This window comes from Mus caroli, unplaced genomic scaffold (genome assembly GCF_978045245.1).
Source record: "Mus caroli unplaced genomic scaffold, Mus_caroli_1 scaffold_4, whole genome shotgun sequence".
NCBI classification, from domain to species: Eukaryota; Metazoa; Chordata; class Mammalia; order Rodentia; family Muridae; genus Mus; species Mus caroli.
Window position 1 is genome coordinate 5,771,825 of NW_028227259.1, and position 20,081 is coordinate 5,791,905.

A 20,081-nucleotide genomic window follows, 5' to 3' on the forward strand; every position below is an offset into this window, starting at 1 on the left:
AAAAAAGGTCCTAACTCAAAACATCCAAGAAATCCAGGGCACAATGACAAGACCAATCCTAGGGATAATAGGAGTAGATGAGAATGAAGATTTTCAACTCAAAGGACGGGCAAATATCTTCAACAAATTTATAGAAGAAAACTTCCCAAACCTAAAGAAAGAAATGCCCATGAACATACAAGAAGCCTACAGGACTCCAAAGAGACTGCACCAGAAAAGAAATTCCTACCGACACATAATAATATGAACAACAAATGCACTAAATAAAGATAGAATATTAAAAGCAGTAAAGGAAAAAGATCAAGTAACATATAAAGGCAAGCCTATCAGAATTTCACCAGTATTTCAACAGAAACTATGAAAGCCAGCAGAGCCTGGACAGATGTTATACAGACACTAAGAGAATACAAATGCCAGCCCAGGCTACTATACCCAGCCAAATTCTCAATTACCATAGATGGAGAAACCAAAGTATTCCACAACAAAACCAAATTCACACATTATCTTTCCACGAATCCCGCCCTTCAAAGGATGATAACAGAAAAAAAAAAAACAAAAAAAACAATTCGAGGATGGAAACCACATCCTAGAAAAAGCAAGAAGGTAATCCTTCAACAAACCTAAAAGAAGACAGCCAGAAGAACAGAATGCCAACTTTAGCAACAAAAATAATAGGAAACAACAATTACTTTTCCTTAATATCTCTTAATATTAATGGACTCAAATCCCCAATAAAAAGACATAGATTAACAGGCTGGCTACACAAACAGGACCCAACATTTTGCTGCTTACAGGAAACTCATCTCAGAGAAAAAATAGACATTACCTCAGAAAGAAAGGCTGGAAAACAATTTTGCAAGCAAATGGTCTGAAGAAATAAGCTGGAGTAGCCATTCTAATATCTAATAAAATCGACTTCCAACCCAAAGTCATCAAAAAAGACAAGGAGAGGCACTTCATACTCATCAAAGGTAAAATCCTCCAAGAGGAACTCTCAATTCTGAATATCTATGCTCCAAATACAAGGACAGCCACATTCATTAAAGAAACTTTAGTAAAGCTCAAAGCACACATTGCATCTCACACAATAATAGTGGAAGACTTCAACACACCACTTTCACCAATGGACAGATCATGGAAACAGAAACTAAACAGTGAAACTAACAGAAGTTATGAAACAAATGGATCTAACAGATATCTACAGAACATTATATCCTAAAATAAAAGGATATACCTTCTTCTCAGCACCTCATGGTACTTTCTCCAAAACTGACCACATAATTGGTCACAAAACAAGCCTCAACAGATACAAAAATATTGAAATTGTCCCATGCATTCTATCAGATCACATGGAGTAAGGCTGATCTTCAACAACAAAATAAATAATAGAAAGCCAACATTCACATGGAAACTGAACAACACTCTTCTCAACGATACCTTGGTCAAGGAAGGAATAAAGAAAGAAATTAAGGACTTGTTAGAGTTTAATGAAAATGAAGCCACAACAGGCCAAAAATTATGGGACACCATGAAAGCATATCTAAGAGGAAAACTCATAGCTCTGAGTGCCTCCAAAAAGAAACTAGAAAGAGCACACATTAGCAGCTTGACAACACACCTGAAAGCTCTAGAAGAAAAGGAAGGAAATTCACCCCAGAGGAGTAGATGTTCGGAAATAATCAAACTCGGGAGAAATCAACCAAGTGGAAAACAAGAAGAACTATTCAAAGAATCAACCAATCTAGGAGCTGGTTCTTTGAGAAAATCAACAAGATAGATATACCCTTAGCCAGACTAACTAGAGGGCACAGGGAAAACATCCTAATTAACAAAATCAGAAATGAAAAGGGAGATATAACAACAGATCCTGAAGAAATCCAAAAACCACATAATCATCTCCTTAGGTGCAGAGAAAGCATTTGACAAAATCCAACACCCATTCATGATAAAAGTCTTGGAAACATCAGGAATTCAAGGCGCATACCTAACCATGATAAAAGCAATCTACAGCAATCCAGTAGCCAACATCAAAGTAAATGGTGAGAAGCTGGAAGCAATCCCACTAAAATCAGGGACTAGACAAGGCTGTCCACTCTCTCCCTACCTATTCAACATTGTACTTGAAGTCCTAGCCAGAGCAATTTGACAACAAAAGGAGATCAAGGAGATACAAATTGGAAAGGAAAACTCAAAATATCACTTTTTGCAGATTATATGATAGTATATATAAGTGACCCTAAAAACTCCACCAGAGAACTCCTAAACCTGATAAACAGCTTCAATGAAGTAGCTGGATATAAAATTAACTCAACAAAGTCAATGGCCTTTCTGTACACAAACGATAAACAGGCTGAGAAAAAATTAGGGAAACAACACCCTTCTCAATAGTCACAAATAAAATAAAATACCTTAGCGTGACTCTAACTAAGGAAGTGAAAGATCTCTATGATAAGAACATCAAGTCTCTGAAGAAAGAAATTAAAGAAGATCTCAGAAGATAGAAAGATATCCCATGCTCATGGATTGGCATTGTAAATGGATCAACATTGTAAAAATGGCTATCTTGCCAAAAGCAATCTACAGATTCAATGCAATCCCCATCAAAATCCAACTCAATTCTTCAACGAATTAGAAAGGGCAATCGGCAAATTCATCTGGAATAAGAAAAAACCTAGGATAGCAAAAGCTCTTCTCAAGGATAAAAGAACCTCTGGGGGAATCACCATGCCTGACCTAAAGCTGTACTACAGAGCAATTGTGGTAAAAACTGCACAGTACTGGTATAGTGACAGACAAGTAGAGCAATGGAACAGAATTGAAGACCCAGAGATGAACCCACACACTTATGGTCAACTGATCTTTGACAAGGGAGCTAAAACCATCCAGTGGAAAAAAGACAGCATTTTCAACAAATGGTGCTGGCACAACTGGCAGTTATCATGTAGAAGAATGCAAATTGATCCATTCCTATCTCCTTGTACTAAAGTCAAATCCAAGTAGACTAAGGAACTCCACATAAAACCAGAGACACTGAAACTTATAGAGGAGAAAGTATGGAAAAGCCTTGAGATATGGGTACAGGGGAAAAATTCCTGAATAAAACAGCAATGGCTTGTGCTGTAAGATCGAGAATCTACAAATGGAACCTAATAAAGTTGCAAAGCTTCTGCAATGCAAAAGACACCATCAATAAGACAAAAAGATCACCAACAGATTGGGAAAGGTTCTTTACCTATCCTAAATCAGATAGGGGACTAATATCCAATATATATAAAGAACTCAAGAAGGTAGACTCCAGAAAAATCAAATAACACCATTAAAAAATGGGGCTCACAGCTGAACAAAGAATTCTCACCTGAGGAATACCGAATGGCAGAGAAGCACCTGAAAAAAATGTTCAAAATCCTTAATCATCAGGGAAATGCAAATCAAAACAACCCTGAGATTCCACCTCACACCAGTCAGAATGGCTAAGATCAAAAATTCAGGTGACAGCAGATACTGGCGAGGATGTGGAGAAAGAGGAACACTCCTCCATTGTTGGCGGGATTGCAAGCTTGTACCACCACTCTGGAAATCAGTGTGGCAGTTCCTCAGAAAATTAGACATAGTACTACCAGAGGATCCCACAATACCTCTCCTGGGCATATGTCCTGAAGATGTCCCAACCGGTAAGAAGGACACATGCTCCACTATGTTCATAGCAGCCTTATTTATAATAGCCAGAAGCTGGAAAGAACCCAGATGCCCCTCAACAGAGGAATGGATACAGAAAATGTGGTACATTTACACAATGGAGTATACTCAGCTATTGAAAACAATGAATTTATGAAATTCCTAGGCAAAAGGATGGACCTTTTGGCAGAGAAGGATGCTTCTCTGCCAAAGATGGTCATCATCTTGAGTGAGGTAAACCAATCACAAAAGAACTCGCACAATATGTACTCACTGATAAGTGGATATTAGCCCAGAAATTTAGAATACCCAAGATATAAGATACAATTTGCTAAACGCATGAAACTCGAGAAGAACGAAGACCAAAGTGTGGACACTTTGCACCTTCTTAGGATTGGGAACAAAACACCCATGGAAGGAGTTACAGAGACAAAGTTTGGAGTTGTGTCAAAAGGATGGACCATCTAGAGACTGCCATACCCCGGGACCCATCCCATAATCAGCCTCCAAACGCTGACACCATTGCATACACTAGCAAGATTTTGCTGAAAGGACCCAGATATAGCTGTCTCTTGTGAGACTATGCCAGGGCCTAGCAAACACAGAAGTGGATGCTCACAGTCAGCTATTGGATGGATCACAGGGCCCCCAAAGGAGGAGCTAGAGAAAGTACCCAAGGAGCTAAAGGGTAAACCTATAGGTGGAACAACAATATGAACTAACCAGAACCCCGGAGCTCTTGACTCTAGCTGCATATGTTTCGAAAGATGTCCTAGTCGGCCATCACTGGAAAGAGAGGCCCATTGGACATGCAAACTTTATATGCCCCAGTACAGGGGAACGCCAGGGCCAAAAAGTGGGAGTGGGTGGGTAGGGGAGTGGGGGGAGGGTATGGGGGACTTTTGGGATAGCACTGGAAATGTAACTGAGGAAAATGCCTAATTAAAACACAATATATATATAAAGCATACTCTGTACCTTCCTCTACAACTCAATAGTAACTAGAAAACAGAAAGAGTTATTTGCACATACATCTTTTATTTCAAAAAATATTTTATTCATCCAATATATTTTGTTGTTTTGGAGAACACTTTGGTTTGGTTTTGGCTTTGGTAATACATTACTATCTTTGTTTTTCAGACAAATTTGCCAATGTTTCATTGAACTCACCAGCTCAAGTAACTCTTCCTCCTTAGTTTCCCAAACAAATGGGAACACAGATGTGCACCACCCTGGGCCACTGTCCATACCACACCTCAGCAGCAATAGCATACAATTAAGATATACTATGTCTAAGAAATTCAATTAGTTGTATTGTCCATATAGACTAAAACTATTGTGCATCTGTCCTACTACCACTGCTCGGTAATTGGCAGGATTAAATCATTTGGCATCTTGTTGATAGATAGCAGAGAATGCTGATGATACAGTGTGCAATATGTCCTCTAATCACTGTAAAAAATGAAAAGGGCATCTATTCAATTCTGCAAAACCATTTAATTGTAATGCAGGTTTCACTGTTGCACATTTAAAGTACTGACTGAATCTATCAAATACATTTTCAACTGATCTAATACATGTATAAATGAAAAATATATACAGAAATCATTTCAAACATGAAAATAGTATTTCTATGCTATCTTCCTTGACAACCTGACTATGGCCTTGCTTTTATTAAATGCCTCTTTATTTTTATCTACAAATTTAAATAATATGCTCATAAGCATGCTATAACCTCCAGATTTTCTTATTTTCTTATCAGTTAAAAAGAGAAGATAATGCTAAAAATATCAAGTAATAGCTGTATCTTCTTTTTATTAATATATATATATATATATATCATAATAGTATAAAGTAATGGACTTCATTATGGCTTTCCTATGGATGATTATTCCCATTTTGTAGGCATAGTCTCTGATTAGATAACCCAGGTGGACCTTAATTTACAACTCACAATTCTCTTACCCCAGTTTCCTGCCTACTAGAATTATAGTCATATGTCATTATTCCAGACGTTAAGGCTATATTTTTAATAATGAACAAAACAACAGAAAGTTTATGTGAACCAGTAATAGAAAGATGTGTAGGGTCCAGCTCCCCTCTGAATCTCTAGAAGTCCTTCACTTCATCCTTTCAGAAATAACTTCCCAGGTCTTAGCTTTAGTATTTAATGTCTGTTCTCTACAAGTCACTCTCTGGCTCAACAGCAGACAGATCCAATGGCCTTTCCAGTACCTCCTTTCCAATTCCCTCAGTTCTGGGCTTTGAAACCTAAGGCAGACCTAGTAATAATCAAACCATGCTGGATGGTTCAAAGAATGTCTTAGCATTCGAGGAAACTACACCTATACTAACAAAATCTTAGTTTGGGGGCTTATGGTTTAAAACTACAACCTCTCATGATGGTGACAGTGGAGGTGGTGGTGGTAAGGAAGAGGAAGCTAATAATCATGGAAGCAGGCCATCAATGCACACTACAATCCCACCACTCAGAATGTAACAGGAGGGTTAGGAGGAAGTTGGAGGCCACCTGGGATAGATATCAAAACCCTGCTTACAAAACAAAAGAGAGAAAACAAGCAAAGAAACAAATGAACAAAAACAGAAATGAAATATGCTTGTGCTAAGGATAAAATATGTGAGGTCCATGGTCCACATATAGCTCCTTAGGGTATTCTGTCAATGGGAGACTCTTGCCTGCAGAGGTTTCAAAAGCTCAATATCTATTTCTAAGGAAAAGTTTCACTTTGAATCAAGGAAGCATAATAAGATTATAGCCATTGAATTCACGGACCCAAAGGTGGGAGTGGGTGGATGGGGAACATCCTCATAGAAGCAGGAACAAGAAAAGGGCATAACATTTGAAATGTAAATAAAGAAAATATCCAATAAAAAATAAAGAAGTCTCAGTATAAAAACTCAACACAAAAAAAAAAGAAAAGAAAAGAAATGATATTATAGAAGTAGCTGAAGGGGTTTGCAACCCCATAGGAAGAACAACAATATCAACCAACCAGACCCTCCCAGAGCTCCCAGGGACTAAACCACCAGCCAAAGAGTATCCATGGCTCTAGCTGGATATCTAGTAGAAGACTGCCTGATCGGGCATCATTGGGAGGGGAGCCCCTTGGTTCTGTGGAGGCTCAATGACCCAGGGTAGGAGAATGCTAGGGTGCTGAGGCAGGAGTGGGTGGGCAGGTGATGGAGCACCCTCATAGAGGCAGGGGGAGGGGGAACGGGCTGGGGGGGGTTGTGGAGGGGAAACTGGGAAGGAGGATGACATTTGAAATGTAAATAAATAAAATAACTAATAAAAAATGGAAAAAAGAAAATATAGAAGTCTTTCCAGATTTGCAATAGACAATACAAAAATCTAAAACCTTAGTAATTCTTTACACTAGACATAGCATTCACAGAAAGAAGCACATGTCATACCACAACTAAAATGTCAAAAGTCCACTAGAGAAAACACTTGAGCATTTTTCTAGCAAGAAAGGGACTATATGACCTGATAATTTTACTTTTGGATATTTACTCAAGAGAAAAATATAAGTTGTGTAGGAAAATATCCAAAGAAACATTATTCATCACAACTAAAAACATGGAGGAGGATATAAATGCCAAAGATCAAGAGAATGGATAGACATAAGGTTTAGATCTGTAGGATATAACATGATAATAGTATAAGGCAGGAACAAAATAGAGGGACTACACATACACATATAACATATACACATGAAAAGGGGAGGGGGAGGGGGAGGGGGAGAGGAGGGGGAGGGGAGGGGGAGAGGGAGAGGGAGGGGGAGGGGGAGGACTTCCTGAACTAGCTTTTTCTCCCAGTTGAATACATATCATGTCTTTTATGTATCTGGACCCCTATTTTTCCTATAAATTCAAGGCTACAATGGAAAGAAGGCATAATGTTCCTAATTGGCAAGTCTGAACTTGCCCATTTGACCAAAATCTGAGTGTTCTGTTCCTGCCCTTGATTTCCCCACCCCAACCCCAGCACCCCTGCTGTCTTCCATTCAGTGTGGTCAGCTCCTCCAAGTCTTAGGTACCATCCCTTCGGTGAAAGAGAAAATAAAAAGATTGGACTAAGGCACACAGTGTGAGAGAGAAAGTGTTTGGATGTTACTGAAATAAGGAGAGGGAAAGAGTCCATAATAATAACAAGACCCACGTCTACATCTTGGAGTTGGATCATCCCAGACCTGAGAGCTGCACAAGAGCATCTCTTCCAAAAACAAGGACTTCAGACAAGGAGTTCTTTCTAATGCTTGCTTAGGTGTCACATTCCAGTAGAGCCCATCTCTCTGCTTGTGGCATTTGCTTCTCTGTGGTCTGTTGATAGAGGGGTCATTTTGACAGGTAACCTGTCATAAAACGCTCAGGGAATAGAAAAGAAAAAGTTCCCACTATTCTGTTTAATTATTCACTCGTTAAAAAACAGTTGAGTAATTTACAGGAAAAGACTCAGCCTGGACTGCTCAGATAATATGTTGGATGTCTTTATTGAGCCTTCTTCTATCCTTTGCCGACCTTCGGAAGTTCCAGTTTAGCCTTAGGACTAATCATAGCAGAGGAGGCCATATGTTTGCTGTTATTAATGTATCTGTCCTAAAGAGTGAAATTTCATAGCCATGACCCATGAAGGAAGCCACTCGCTAACCTTAATAACTCTGACAAAACAGGGACTGGCTGTGTTTCTTGCTTTTAGCCTTTCTAAATTTTTAAAATGCCTTCTGCAAAACTACAACCCAAAGGGTGAATGAACTCTTGTATAATCTGATTATAGATAATCTGGCTTACTGTCTGTTTGGAAGGAATGTTACATAATGATTCCTTTTCTTCAATTTCAACCTAAAAATAAGTATAATTAAATCTATTCTGCAACTGATATGCAGCTACACATTTTCTTGTAGTAAAAGAAAAAAATTTTCCTTTGTTCCAGAGTCCTTGAATTCCTTCATGAGAGAAGAGCCCAAAGCTTTTAAAAAGCAAATTCAATTTCTACTTTCCTTCTTTCTAAACCAATAGAACCTCAGCAGTGAGATAAACTGAAACCATGAAATCAATAAAAATAAAATAAAATAAAACAAAACTTCTACTTAAAAATGAGGTAGAAAAAAACCTGTTTTTTACAGAATAGAAAAAATAGCTACTAACACACTTTATACTCAACTACAGAGCCACTTTCACATTATTTCCTCTGTCATTCTATTTACAATAGCTCGAGAATGAAATCAACCTATACATGTACCAAGAGATGGACGGATAAAAAAATACAGCACCTATGTACAATACAATGTTGCTAAGTTGTAAAGAAAAATTACATCATAAAATTTGCCTAAATGAATGGAATTAGAAAAAAAAGTATACTGAATAAGGTAACTGCTCAGGCCCAGGAAGACAAATGCTCTGTCCTCTCACATGCAGACCATGCCTTCAAACCTTCTCTTCTGGGTGTTTAACTTGCAGCACAAGCATAAACCGGGAAACTAGACAGAGCTTTGGGAGGTGCTTGCAAGATGGAAAGCAGGAGATTCGCTTTAGGTAAAACTAAAATAGGGAAGTTGGATGACCAGGGATTAAACAGGGGGAGTGAAGGGAGGGCTCACCCTAAGGAGTTAAACCACATAGACGTCCCCTATCTCACAAACCAGCTAAAAGGTAATAATTGGAGGGACAGAAGAACACAGGTGAAATGTAAAATGTCTTGTGAGTGGATAATCATGCAAGTTGATGAATGAAATGGGGATGAGGGCAGGGCACAGGGAGAAGAGCAGTGTGGAGTAGGGTATGCAAAATTAATGCTGTGTGAAAAAGCCTACAGAACCTGCTAATAAGTAAGCTAGTTCCAAAACATAACTTTTAAAAAAGGAGTTAAAATGGAATACCCGGTATTTAATAGACAATTGGCTCACTGATAGACTTCATGGGTTATTACGTATAAGTTGCAATATAAGTCGTGAGATGCCTCCCTACAAGTTATTTGGTCAGGGAGAACCCAGAAATCTGAAAAGTAACAGAGACTATTGCCATTTAGCTGTGCTCTTGTTCCCATTACTTATGAGGATTTACTGGACTGTAAGACCCTATTGATGAAAACAACACACATGCACACAATATATGTATGTGCACGTGCATATACATATGCACACGTGTGCACACACACACACATGCTCACATGTGTATACACACAAGCGCACATACACACATGCATACACACACTTTGGCTATCAGACAGAGAAAGTAATCAAAATATAAGCAAGAAATTTCCTGATGTCCATCATGGGCCATGCTGTAAGGTGCTACCTAGGCTGATGGGGGCGAAAACACATCATGGCTTTACCCTTGCTCTGCACGCTGCAACTCCAACCTGAAGGCAAGTTGTGCCCCATGGTGCAATAACAATGCAACTGGTGTGGAGTAAGTCATAACGCTGTGACCAGACTTCAGTCCTGCTCCACGAAATGAAATTCCTTTTCTGAGAGTGTAAAAATTATTTAGCCCATGGCTAGGAAGTGACCAGCCCTGAGTAAAACCTTCTACGGTTATATTCTTAACATCAATGGTCATGATGTTAAAATGCTTTCTAAATATCTGTGCTTATATGTTTATACCCATAGACCCTGGCTGCTCTTAACTTGGGTCATAGAAATTTCTTTATCATTGGTCAGCAGTCAGTGGAGAGATACATAACTTGTCAAAGCACCAAGAATATGAGACTTAGTGCTCAACCCAAACAGGATGTCTACATTATCATGCCTCACACACACACACATGCACACACACACACATATACACACACATGCACACACACACACACACACACGCATACACACACACAAAGGAACATCTTAGAAAACTAGGTAGAAGAAGACATAAGAGCTGGAGGATGGGGAAGAGCGCTATGGAATGCTGTCTTGTAGACTGTGGTGGTTTGAATAAGAAATTCCCCCAATGGCTCATATATTAGAATGCTCAGACACCAGAGAATGGTACTATGAGAAAGATTAAAAGAATTATGAGGTGTGGCCTTGTTGGAGGTGGGCTTATGGAGTGTGTCACTGGAGGTGGGCTTGAAGGTTTCAAAAAGCTCACAACAGACCCAGCATCTCTCTCTGCCTGCTGCCTGCCGACCAGGATGTAGAACACTTAGCTACTTCTCCAGCATCAAGTATGCTTGCAATGAGCGTGTTCCTTGCCATGATGGTAATAATGGGAGAACCTCTAAAGCTCTAAGCGAGCCCTCAGTTTAATGCTTTCTTTTATAAGAGTTACTTTGGTCATGGTGTCTCTTCACCATAGCAAGTGACTATGATACACATGTGCACCCATGAACCAACGGCAGCCGGAGTCACCTGCGTACGTCCTCGTAAGATCAAGCCAGCCAAAACACCAGCATAGGTATTGTCAGGGATTACTGAGTAGTCAGTGGTAGTATGTTGCTGAGAGTTGGACAATCATTTCTGAGATGTGGCCACTGGTAGGATGCTTGTGCTCCAGTGAACAGTCCCATGTCCATGCATATATGAACGGTACTAACTAGATTCAGTTTGTAATTTAAGGGGGCACAAAGTCGGGAAAAGAATGTGCTGAGGTAATATGAGAAATAGAGAAGTAGGGGTATAAAAACTGAGTAATTATGGTTAAGATTATACAGTATTTCATTATACATATGTATAAATTCAAGAGTAAAGAAAAATTTAAAAAGGAAATAGCCATGTACCACCTACATTTAGTATAGATACCAGGCCAAAAAGAAAAACATTTTCTAATATCTTCATACCATATCTTTTTTAAAATCTACTTTTCTCTCAGCATTATAAGCTTCTTATTTTTGTTCTGGTAAATATGGTCATATGTGGTTTTACATGAAGAATTTTTCAAAGAACATAAGCAAGTTGGACAGAATGCACATGAGTAAAAAGTCCCTCTCTCTTTCCCCGACCCTTTCTCTCAAAAACCACAAGAATGAAACAGTTAAGATGGCTCAGCAGTTCAGCAGGCCACGGTGCCTGCTACCAAGCCTGAGGGTCTGATTTCAATGGCTAGGACCCAAACAGTAAGAACCGAATTCCACCAATTGTCCTCTGAGCTCCAGACCCACCTATACACGAATGAACCCGTATGTACATGGATATGTCCACATACAAGCACACACGCACAGAGAGAAAGGGGCTTTTACTGCCTTAAGTGTATTTCCTAATCTATCATCCATCGGAAACTCAGGTCGGACATGTTCTCATGATGCAGGTGCTGGAAGAACCCTTGCCTTCCATTCCACATTTCTGAAAGTGAGCTGGTAACATGGTTCAACTTCTAATGTGCATTCATTTCCTACTATCAGCAGCATGGACACCTTGACGTCCCTAGGTAGCATATCTGATGTGAAGACAACTCAGCAGTAGGCACTTACTGGTTCAGCAGGACATCGAGAATGAAAGAGGTTCCAAAGGCGTCCACCCGGAAGCTTGCCTTGTCCACGTGCGTCAGCTGCAACATCAGAAAGGTAAAGCAGATTTACTAGGCAGCTGTGGTGACCAGATGTGAGCATTCCTAGGATGCTTCTGAAAGGCTCCTGGCATCAGAAATGAGACAACAGTTCAGAGAGGACGATAAAGGACGGCATATTAGAGCAAAGCGGTGGGCCTTCCTGGGAGCCGAGTGCTCACCAGCTCAAAGTTAATTACCATCAGCCTGCTTTTCTGCTTTGTCTTTCTTCAGGAAACACTGCATATCCAACTTTACTGCCCTGTTCTCTGGTCTATGAGCAGCACTTTCAAAATTAAGCTTCATTCAAGAGTGAAGTAATACAGTAAATATACTTAAAGGAAGACAGTTAAACTAAAATTAAAAAAAAAATCCTCCATCAAACTTCTAAGGTATACCTTTAAAATAACATTCCAGTTCTAAGTGGTGAGACCTAATTTCAAAGACGTTGCCACCTCTTTCTAAGAGCAAACTTTAAGATTTTGTACATCCTGAGAATATCACCCCCCCAAAATGTTTCTTTGACAAAAATAATCACTGTTTATTGTGTCATCCTACGAATTCTGACAACAAGCAGGGGCTCTAAACGTACCTATTGATCATATTCATATTTGCATATTGGATGATCATGGCCATAAACTACAGGAACCATAACAGCTTTTTCCTTGCACTCCCAGTGCCAATAGTCACTAGCTCTAAGCAGTAGACTATGGACTACCAGATTTTTATAGTGGTTATTCTTCTGTTTGTATGTTTGTGTGCTGTCGGGTCTGTTTTTTCATATGTGCCTAATAAAATAAACATATATAAATGCTATCATGAAGAGAAACAATGAACACTGTGTTAGAGCTGAACCCACTTCAGCAGCCTGATGTAGCAAATGAGGCTGATAGTGTTGCCAATCCAAGAACAGGGCATCAGTGGGGCTGCAACCAGCCCTGGACTTCACGCTCACTACATTCAGGACGTGGTGAAAAAAGAGGCCTAACTAGCAATAAAAGAGCTTTCTGGGGCAACAAGACTGAACAGCATCTGAAAGAACGTGGGTGGGAGACTCCTGTACACCGGTTTCTAAGCCCTCAGTTCTCCTCTGACCAGGAAAAGCAAGGGTTCAGATTCCTTCAGCCTCGTCAGTCAGTCAAGCACAACTCTTCCAACTCCTCACAGCCAACTCCAGGTACCACCAAGCCCTGCTTTCCTTCACTTACCAGTGTCCTTGGAGTCACTCCTTACAACTCCCTGTTCTATCAAAGAGCCTTGCTTTTCTACCACAGCAACAGCTCCTGCCCACCCCAAGCAAGCACAGTGCTCTTCCCTGCACCCTGTCCACATGGACTTCTTTCATCTATTCTCTAGTTCAAAAGAACAACATTGCCTGTATCTTTTACTCACGACTTCTCCTGAGAGCTTTTCTGTACCAGACCCTTGCCCTAGGCAGTTTCCAGAAAACAACCTTATCTGAATCTCAGGACTCAGCCTAGAAACTGCCACAGAGGCCCTAACAGAAGCCCACAGGTGGGGTGACTTAAATAACAGAGTCCCTTATCCACAGTTCTGGAGGATGGGTGTCCCTGGACAGAGGCTGACAGGTTCAGTTTCTCCCAAGTCGTCTGTGTGGCCTCACCATGTCCTCATGCAGTCTTCCTGTGTGAACTCTCAGAGTCACTCCTCTTTGCCCTGAGGACAGGAGTCCTCTTGGATTAGGGACCCCAGCTGGATGACCTCATTTAACCTGAATCTCCTCTTTTAAAAACCCTGTCTTCATGTATAGCCACACGAGGTAACAGCTCCAGTACATGAATTTTTGGAAGGCCCGGTTCAGTCCACAACACTCCTCTCCCATAGTCTTCCATCTCTCTCCTCACTGCAGAGCAGGATGAAATCAAGGAATTGGTGCTGTCCAGCACTAGGCGCTGACTCAGTATTTCTGGAGTATTCTGTTAGTATTTCTCACTAACAGGCTGTCTTATTAATCACCTGGATGCCCAAGTAAACCATGATGTGACTACAAATTACCTGCTTTCTAGATGCAGTCTTCCCATTAGGCCTGCTCGATCTAAATGCCAGGTCAATAGACAGTTTATTTCTGCCTCAAAGCTCCTTGGGCTTCCTGAAGCACTAAGATCATGTTTTGGGAACTACATCAGGAAAGGCCTACTTACCAGAACTGATGTCTCAATTGAAATGAAACTTTCCCTCTTGTCCTCTTCCAGGCCCTTATGTGACTGTAACAGCTTTTATCTCCGTATCCTCTGAATTGTCAATATTAACATCATAAATCTGTGGTGAACAGGCTACGTTGGTTTGATAGCTCAGAGTCCGGTACCACTACCATTAATTTCAGTAATGTAGTTACTGTTTTTGTTCATTCTAATTCTTTTTTCCTTGATAATTAGCATGTGATAATTGCTTATCTGTCCAAGGTACAGTGTAATATTTCAAAACATTTTTATAAAATTATATCAGGGTGATGATAATTTCTATTTCCTTACCAGTTCTTAATATTTGGAGCCTCTGAGCTCTTCTCCTATAATTTTTCATAAAATATCTAAGAGCTTACTGTGAACTCCCATCATCCTACAGTACAGAAGAGCTCATTACTCCACTGTATGTGTGCGGTACCTGTTATACAACCCCCTGATAGCTCCTTTTCACTCCTTTTTTCCTGGCTTTAATAATTACTATTATGACTCTCTCTCCTCCTCCCCTTCCCACTTCCTCCTCCTCCCCTTCCCACTTCCTCCTCTTCTTCCTCCCCCTCCTTCTCCTCCTCTCCCTCCTCCTCTTCTTCCTCCCCCTACTCTTCTCTCTCTCCCTCCTCCTCCTCTTCTTTCTTTCCCTCCTTTCTCTCCTCCTCCTTCTCCTCCTCCCTCCTTCCCTCCCCCTCTTCCTCTTCTTCTAGACTAACATTTTAAGCTATCATAAGTGAGAAACGATAATAAGTACTTGTCTTTCTGCATGGCTTACCTCACTTAACATAATACCCTGTAGTACTATTCAGTTTTCACAGGGTAATTCAGTCTGATTTTTATAAATTTTCTTCCTGAAGTTCCTTTTTAATATGTGTTTTTGTATGTTTTTGTTTATTGTTTCTACAGGCCTCAGTCAAGGGAAAACTTAAATTCAAAGGAAATAAAAGGAAATCTTATTTTAACTAAGGTTTAAACATTTTTAAGTGTGTATTACTTAATACAATTATAACATACATAGGGTGATTTTTCTTCTTATTTTTTTTTTTTTTGTTTTTTTCCAAGACAGGGTTTCTCTGTGTAGCCCTGGCTGTCCAGGAACTCACTTTGTAGACCAGGCTGGCCTCGAACTCAGAAATACACCTGCCCCTGCCTCCCAAGTGCTGAGATTAAAGGTGTGTGCCTTCACCACCCGGCAAGGTGATTTTTCAAAAGCCATAATCAAAAAGGTGAGCTGAACAAACTTCTCTGACAGTACTCCACATGCTAGGAGGAGTTAGACTGACCAAGTTTCTGCTCTACCTGCCTACTACACAGAAACAGACAGTGACTTGTCACTTAGATTAAAAATAAATAAGTTTAGAAAATATAACCACTCTCTTAAGAGTCAACAAATTTTTCTGTATACCTGGGTCCTCAGGTAATACTATGTCCAATTTTCTGAGGAACCACCAGCCTGATTTCCAGAGTGGTTGTACCAGCATGCAATCCCACCAGCAATGGAGGAGTGTTCCTCTCTCTCCACATCCTCACCAGCTTCTGCTCTCACCTGAGTTTTTGATCTCAGCCATTCTGACTGGTGTGAGGTGGGAAAAAAAGAATTAATAAAACAGATGCTGGTCTCGGGGTGGTCTCAGAAGACCTTTCTGTGGTAGTAAGTCAGTGAGGTACAGCAATGACAGGAAGGCAGAATAACAGCCCTACACAAGGTCCACACTCTTGCCCTAGGACTGGGAATACATGGCCTTAAAGAAGGGTCATAAAAAGCAACTATTAAGCTGAGAACTTATGGGGAGACTATCCTGGGTCACAAGGGGGGCTTCTGTCTGATAACATCAGCTTTTATAAGAGGGAGCAAGAAGACAATGGAGAAAATGCGCTGATTTGAGTAGAGAGCAGGGCAATGTGAGATTGGTGGCATGATCAGGCACATGGGCAGCCTTCAGAGACTTCAAGGAGCCAATGTCCCTCCAGGCCCCTGAAAGACCGAGCCATAGTAACAGCTCAGTGGTTGGGATACTTGCTGCCAAGCTGGAGACCTGTGTAAATCCTCAGCACCCACGTGGCAGAAGGAGAAGACATCACGTTATCCAATGACCTCTGAAAACACTTAAAAAGGTTTGAAAAGAAAAGCCTCCTGAAGGACAGCCAATGCTTTCCAGAACTACAGGACTGGACTTTTTTTTTTTTTTTTAATTTTTTAAGACACTATGTTTTGAGCAAGGTGTCATAACCATAACAGGGAATTGATACAGGGTCCCTACCACTGCTAAAACAAATTCAAAACACTCAGTGAACCAATATTGTATGATATTTTCCTCCATTGCTGGGTTACAAATCAAGGCATCCACAGCAGCAGGGTTGACACTTGTTTGGTCACAAGTATCAAATTCTACACAGAGGCCTTCGGGAATTATTACTCCATTTTATGTTGCTATAACAAAATACTCATCACTGAGTAACAGATACAATCACAGGTTTATGTTGCTCACAGTTCTGATAGGTGACAAGTCCAAATGGCCAGATGGCCAGACACCTGCCTCACGAAGGACCTCTGGCTACAACATGTGATAATGAATCAGGCAAAGAACCTGCAATGGTCTCATTGTACAAAACACCACTTTTGTGGGTCAGTCACAGTGTGTCTTTAATCCCAACACTTGGGACGAGGACACGAAAACAGGAGGACCTCGGAGTTTGATGTTAGCTTGGTATACACAGCAAATTCTAGAGCATCCAGGGCTACATGGTGAGACCCTGTCTCAGAAACGAACCACTCTCATGAGAACTAACTCAATCAGAGGAGGCCTACATAAGTTGGCCACACCATGCTTATGACCTAAGTAGCTCTCCCCAGGTCCAATGTCTATTTCATAGGATCCACTGCTCCAGCCAAGCCAGTGTTGGGACCATAATTGCAGCTCATGGACCTTCGAGAGACACAGTCAAACCTCATCCAACCACAATACCACACAGGCTGTAAGATAAATGCAAGTGTAGTATCTTTGCATTCTATGTGGTGTTCTAGCATTTGGGAGCTGACTTCATATGTCTAGTAGATAAGTAATCCAAACAGGAAAGGCAGGTACTTCCTTGGGTTACACTGCAGAAGTAATACATTAAGTAGAATTGCACTGTGGAGTCCTCTAGCATTAAGAATCCAGCTTATGTCTCATATGAGGCTATGCCAGTGCCTGGCAAACACAGAAGTAGATACTCACAGTCATCTATAGGATGGAACACAGGGCCCCCAATGGAGAAGCTAGAGAAAGCACCCAAGGAGCTGAAGGGGTCTGCAACCCTATAGGTGGAACAACAATATGAACTAACCAGTACCCCATAGAGCTCATGTCTCTAGCTGCATATGTAGCAGAGGATGGCCTAGTCGGCCCTTATTGGGAGGAGAGGCCCCTTGGTATTGCAAACTTTATATGCCCCAGTACAGGGGAACGCCAGGGCCAAGAAGCGGGAGTGGGTGGGTAGTGGAGCCAGGTGGGAGGAGGGTATAGGGAACTTTCCGGATAGCATTTGAAATATAAATAAAGAAAACATCTAATAAAAAAAAAAGAGTCCAGCTTATTCCCCACAGCTTTAATGACGCAGGATCATCCTCAGCTTTAACCTTACAAGTTGAAGGAAAACAAAGTGTGTGAGGGGAGACAACTAGCTCATGTAGACTACCAACTTATTAATTTTACGTTAAAGATGAAAAGTTAGGAATAGCAGAAGTCCTTCGTGTGTGTGGCTCAGCAGAGAAATGCATTCTTCCCATGAGCAAGGTTATGGATTCAGTCCCCAGCACACACACACCCCACACGCACCTAAAAGAAGGAGGAAGAGGAAGACAAGGACAAGAAGATGACAACTATATCTAAGGGATATTTCTTTCACAAAAAAAATTTACTAAAATGGACTTATGCTTATTATGCAAAAACAAAATTTGATCTTAAGGGGTAGAGGCATTGAAACAGAGCTTTGCACAGCCAAGGCAAAAGTACTACCACCTCAGCTCTTCATTTCTTATTTTCAAAGCTGTCAAAACACTTTAGCGTTACAGAATAGTACAGAAAAGATTCCTAGAACTGGACTCACAGGAGCCTTTTATCTTACAAACAGGAAGAATGAGGCTCATATGGGCAAAAGTCACTTCCAAGTACACCAGTTGGTGGCCGGCCTGGCACCCAGCTCCCAGAAGGCCTCTCCACCTTACCTGAAGGCCTTGCTGTCATTCTGTGGTTCAGAGATACATGCAGGTTTTCATGATTTCTGGTAAGTGATAATTGTGACAGAAACATCCTTAGAGACATGAGAATGATCTCTGAGCTGCAGTTTTAGAGGCTACAGAAAGAAAATTGAATGTGAAGAACAAGTTTTGGACTTCTGTTTTAGAACTCTGTTTTAGAACTCAGTATGACCTCATCTGACACATGAAGTGTGCTCTAAGACCAGTCTAATTAAAGGTTTAGAAACTCAGGCTTACAATTTAATATATAAATAAATATCCATTTTCACTGAATAGTTGACATAGGTATGAAAAATATGGCTAACAATCTATAGGAGTTGTGAAACAAAGGCTGCAGAAGGAAAATGTAATAATATTTTTCAAACGATCTAGATGGTAAAAACCCTTAATAAATCGGTATAATTACATAAGGTTAATTTTAATTTCTAATTTCAAAAATGAATCATAGAATTGTAGGACCCAAGGAACTTGATATGATTTCCAGATTGGGACCTGTTTATTATTCACAGAAACATCTGAAATTTAAATACGAAGTTAATATAACACCACGTTCCCTATAAATTCAGCTTCTTGGCATCCTGTCCTTTTCTTTTGACATCATCTAAAGTCAGCAAACCAGAGCCAACCAACCTATATATGCCAGAGGTTAAAATTCAATTTTTCAAGATTGCCTTATTAGCAACGTTATTTTAAAAAGTAAGCCGGCAGTAAAGCATTCATGGTAAAGTCAAACATTGACAAAAGTGAAGGTTCTTAAGTGATTTCAACCTGAGCATAAGTTAATGACTAGTAATGGACCAGGAAGCTTACCAACCAAGTGGTGTTATGCAACGTAATTGTAAAAGTAATTAACATTATTAAAAAGATTGTAAGTATGCAGCAGAATCTTTAGCTATTCTTGTTTCTTGAATACTCTCTCAGTTGATGGATTCCTAGAAGTCTAGTATCTTCAGTTTAATAAAAGACAAACAGCCAATCCCAAGTAACACTTGTACATATTAGCCCTATTTGGACATCATAAGAAGTAGCCTCTCTTTCGTCCTACCCATTACCCCACTGCCTCAAGTAAACTTTTGTCAGAGGCCTGAGACTGAAACCCCAATCCACCAAGGTTGCTATTCTTTGCAGTAGCATTTGTGTGGCCACGTGAGTAAGAGTAGCCAGGCAGCTAAGATCTCAGACAACCTTGTGAAGAACTGTACACAAGCCATTAGCAAGGAGAGTGAGCTAACACAACATACATGATATATGTGATACGTTTCTGTATTGATGACTCTCTGATAAATACATCTCTGGTTTCTGTCTGGCAAGCAGGCCCCAGTGGCTTGGGCAAAGCAGAGCTGACCAACTCACCTACAACCCAGGCCCAGATCCAGGACGTTGAGTTGGCCCACCCCAACATTTACCCTATCTATGAGCCCCCAGAGCATATGCAGGAGCCTGTCCAGCAGAGCCAAAGCTGCAGGAACTCTATC

The 20,081-nt window shown here is 40.5% G+C and overlaps 1 protein-coding gene across 7 annotated transcripts in view; it reads right to left on the reverse strand.

Annotated features, from left to right (window-relative positions):
- LOC147004889 (protein DBF4 homolog A-like) overlaps window positions 1–20,081 on the reverse strand; it is a 168,649-nt gene that overhangs the window by 125,760 nt on the left and 22,808 nt on the right. For 6 of the 7 annotated variants that reach the window (XM_085836450.1, XM_085836447.1, XM_085836446.1 and 3 more), the window contains one exon: window positions 12,101–12,177. Coding sequence is in view for 3 of the 7 variants with exons in the window: in XM_085836447.1 (XP_085692573.1) it covers window positions 12,101–12,177 (77 nt within the window). In the remaining 4 variants the exon portion in view is untranslated. Of the gene's footprint in view, window positions 1–12,100; window positions 12,178–14,336; window positions 14,425–20,081 lie in introns of those variants that run through there. The other variant, XM_085836451.1, reaches the window with a different exon arrangement.